This window comes from Apium graveolens, chromosome 7, assembly GCF_009905375.1.
Source record: "Apium graveolens cultivar Ventura chromosome 7, ASM990537v1, whole genome shotgun sequence".
Classification (NCBI taxonomy): Eukaryota; Viridiplantae; Streptophyta; class Magnoliopsida; order Apiales; family Apiaceae; genus Apium; species Apium graveolens.
In genome coordinates this window covers 269,092,893-269,096,435 of record NC_133653.1, presented here as the reverse complement: position 1 = coordinate 269,096,435, position 3,543 = coordinate 269,092,893, and the positions used below count along the sequence as shown (strand labels likewise).

Genomic DNA, 3,543 nt, shown 5'->3' with positions numbered 1-3,543 from the left:
GCATTTACAACAACTCCACAAATAAAAATACACCAAACTCATAAAATTTAATTTTTATTGTGTACCTTTGGACACACGTTAAAAAGACCTATAATATTATTATACCCGACAATTCGTTGTGTCCTGTACTCGAAAGCTGGAAAATTGTTTTTTATTTCCAAGAAACCAACGGGCTAAAATTATTTAATTAATTTATTTTATTTCGGGTCGGGTCAACCGGCCCCAAATTCTAAACAACATACATATTTTTCCCCAAATACATAGAGACCCATTTAGCTGAATCTTCCTAGCTGTGCCCTAACCTGGTAATTTCAAACTCTCTTCTCTCTATTACATCACAGATATTTCAATTGTGTGTGTATGTATATATGTTTTTACATGGTCTACTATTTCTTTTGTTGAATTTTAGTTTAATTCAAATTTAAAGATTGGATTTTTATGTGAAAAAGATTGATTTTACTTGCTTTAAAGCTTAAAGATTTCATCTTTAGCTTGATGCTAACTTGCATTGCCAAGATTCTTGGAAAAAATTGAAGCTTTTTTAGTGTGAGTAACATTTTATGTATGTATATGTGTATGTATATATGTATGTATGTATTGAACATTGATTGGAGTTGCTGTGATTCCTAAAGATTTCAACTTTATCTTGAAATTCAAAGCCGGTTTTTCTCGAAAAAAAATTTGTTTAAAAGTCTGAGTAGCATTTTTTATATGTATATGTGTGTGTATATGTTAAAAAGATTGAGTATAGTTGCTGTGAAGCCTAATTCTATCAACTTTATCTAAATATTCAAAGACCGCTTTTATTGAAAAGAATAATGCTTAAAATTGTGACTAGCATTTTTTATATGTGTACGTGTGTGTATATAAGTTTAAAAGATCGATTGGAGTTGGTTTAAAGCTTATAGATTTCAACTTTAGCTTGAAATTTAACTGGTATTGCCCAGTTTCTGTTAAAAAATAATTTTTTTTGGAGTGTGAGTAACATGTATGTATGTATGTGTATGTACTAAACATCTGTTGGAGATGCTTCAAAGCTGTATGATTTGAACTTTGGCTTGAGTTTCGACTTGCATTGTTCAATCTCTTAAAGTAAAGATTTGAATGGTAAATTTTTTTTTTAACTGTGGGTAGCATTTTACGTATGTATTTAGGCATCCCCGAGACTTGAACTTTAGCTTGAGATTCAGCTCCCAGTTTCCAGTTTTAACTTTATGATATATGTATTAAAGTTTGATTTCTGGAAACCTGAGAGTAGTACTTATATTAGTATATATATAAGATTGGTATAAACACCCTAGAACTTAACAATAGCCCTGTTGGTCCTATAGTTGGTTAAGCTGTTCTAATGTTTTTTATATTACCAAATAAAAAAAACAAGAGATGAGAAGATATGGAAAGTTTATGCGGAAAATCTGCTTATGGCTGTTTATTATAAATGGAAGCAGGCTTGTTTCTATGTTAATTTTTTAACTTTTATTGTATTTGACACTGTAGTTAATTAATTGAAATATATTCGGGGAAATTTATAAAATGTTATCACATGCAATGTGCTCTAAAACTACTTCTGGATAGCCTAATGAAGCACCTATTTTCTATTGAATTTGTTGCTTAAGGTGAAAATTTTATTGCATGTACATTCCTTATAAGTTGCTTAAATGGCTGAATGTAACTTAGGTTAAACTATTTATTCAAACTTTGAATTGATTTTCGCTTTCCCCATCTGTGTTTTGTCGCTGTTGAAAATCATTTTCACAAAGCTTTAGAGTCTTTGTGCTTTTGGTAATAAGTTAGTATGTTTAACACTTGAAATGTAAATATGACTGAAAACTACAGATTTTGAAAAGCCATCATACTCGGTCCATATAAATGGCAAGTGTCGTACTTTTGATTGATTTTTAAATCTTTTATATTGTTTAGCGACTAATATTCTAAGGTTCTACTTTAAAATACTACCATCTATGAGATGTCACTAAAATAATTACCATGATCTTCTTTTTCCCTTAAGTATGCTATAAAATTTTTGTTTGCTTCTAATTCCTTCTACCAAGTGGAACATTTCTTTTCGTCTTTTTTGCAGGCGATGGAAATCTTAAAGCATTTTTGGATTGAGTTGGAAGGATTTATTATCATTGCCATTTAGCTAGGGAAAATTTTCAGGTCTGGATTAAAAGGCAGCAGTTAATTTATTTCTTTTCTAAAGGAAATAGTAGGTGTAGAACGGACTTCCATCTAAGAGAGATTCGTATTTGTTAATTTAACAACATGACAGACTTCTTCGGTTACACGGCCTGCAGACAAATTTCTGAAATGCTATTTTCTTTAGCTTTCTTTCATGTTTCTGAGTACATACTAGCAATTATCTTCCATGGAAAGTCAAATGTAACTCTCAAGTCGCTACTGATCAGCAAAAACTATCTTGTGGCGATGATTTTTTCATTGATAGAGTACTTGGTTGAAGTTTATTTCTTTCCTGATTTAAAAGTACACTGGCGGATAAGTAACTTTGGCCTTTCCATGGTTGTCATTGGGGAAATTATTAGGAAACTGGCAATTATAACTGCTGGTAGGGCCTTCACTCATCTTATTAAAGTTTATCATGAGGAGCATCATGAATTGGTTAGGCATGGAGTCTACAGATTTGTTCGCCATCCTGGATATTCTGGTTTTCTCATATGGTCAATTGGCACTCAAATAATGATGTGCAATCCAATATCCACAGTTGCATTTGCACTTGTTGTTTGGCGTTTTTTCTCACAACGGATACCATACGAAGAGTACTTCTTGAGGCAGTTTTTTGGATCACGTTATGATGCCTATGCTCAACAGGTTCCTTCTGGAATTCCCTTTGTGAATTGATGGGTTAAATCCTTGCATAGATTCAAGTGGACCTGGAAAGTGATACTGTATTTTTAATATTTTGCTGATACCGGAAAGGTAAGGTTATGGAAATCATTATTTCTGGTTATTCTGCATCTAACAGCTTATGAAATTTAAAACTGTGCTATATCTATCATAAATTGCTTAAGCATTTTTTTTGGTTTTAAAGTCGGTTCATCAGCTCTTTTTTTTGAGAAATAAGAAAAGAAAAAATGGCTTTAATATATCGTCTTCCGCCTTTTGCGTTTGATATAGAGGTAGAAATGTAAGTGTACCAGTGGGATGGAGCCTTAATGTATCATTAAAAGATCTTAGTTTTTATAATGATGCAGTTCTTTTCATTTTGCTAGAGACTGAAATTTTTGCCGGTCTTGATTGTAATAATGATGCATTATTGATTGGTTGCATATATGGATATGTAGTTTTAAATCCGTTTTCATTGGATGGCGATAGTATAACCTACCATGTACAAGGTCCATATTTTTAAAACTTGTTTTTTATTTGAGTCAGTTGTGCAGATTTTAGAATATCTCATTCTCCAGTTCGGCATTTGAAAGCATGCATGCTTAATGGAGTCTAGATACCCTACTGCCTTGGCAGAAACTATGTGCATACCTGTTGTTAATCTAGTTGTCCAAAAAGGAGCTGTATTGATTATTGATA

The 3,543-nt window shown here is 32.0% G+C and overlaps 1 protein-coding gene across 1 annotated transcript; it reads left to right on the top strand.

The window, feature by feature from the left end:
* The first annotated feature begins 202 nt into the window (after positions 1–202).
* LOC141670563 (protein-S-isoprenylcysteine O-methyltransferase A-like) lies at positions 203–3,056 on the top strand. Its single transcript, XM_074476491.1, has 2 exons — positions 203–305; positions 2,081–3,056. The coding sequence occupies exon 2, from the start codon at positions 2,266–2,268 to the stop codon at positions 2,857–2,859; it is 594 nt and encodes a 197-aa protein (XP_074332592.1). The 5' UTR covers positions 203–305; positions 2,081–2,265; the 3' UTR covers positions 2,860–3,056.
* Positions 3,057–3,543: the final 487 nt, after the last annotated feature.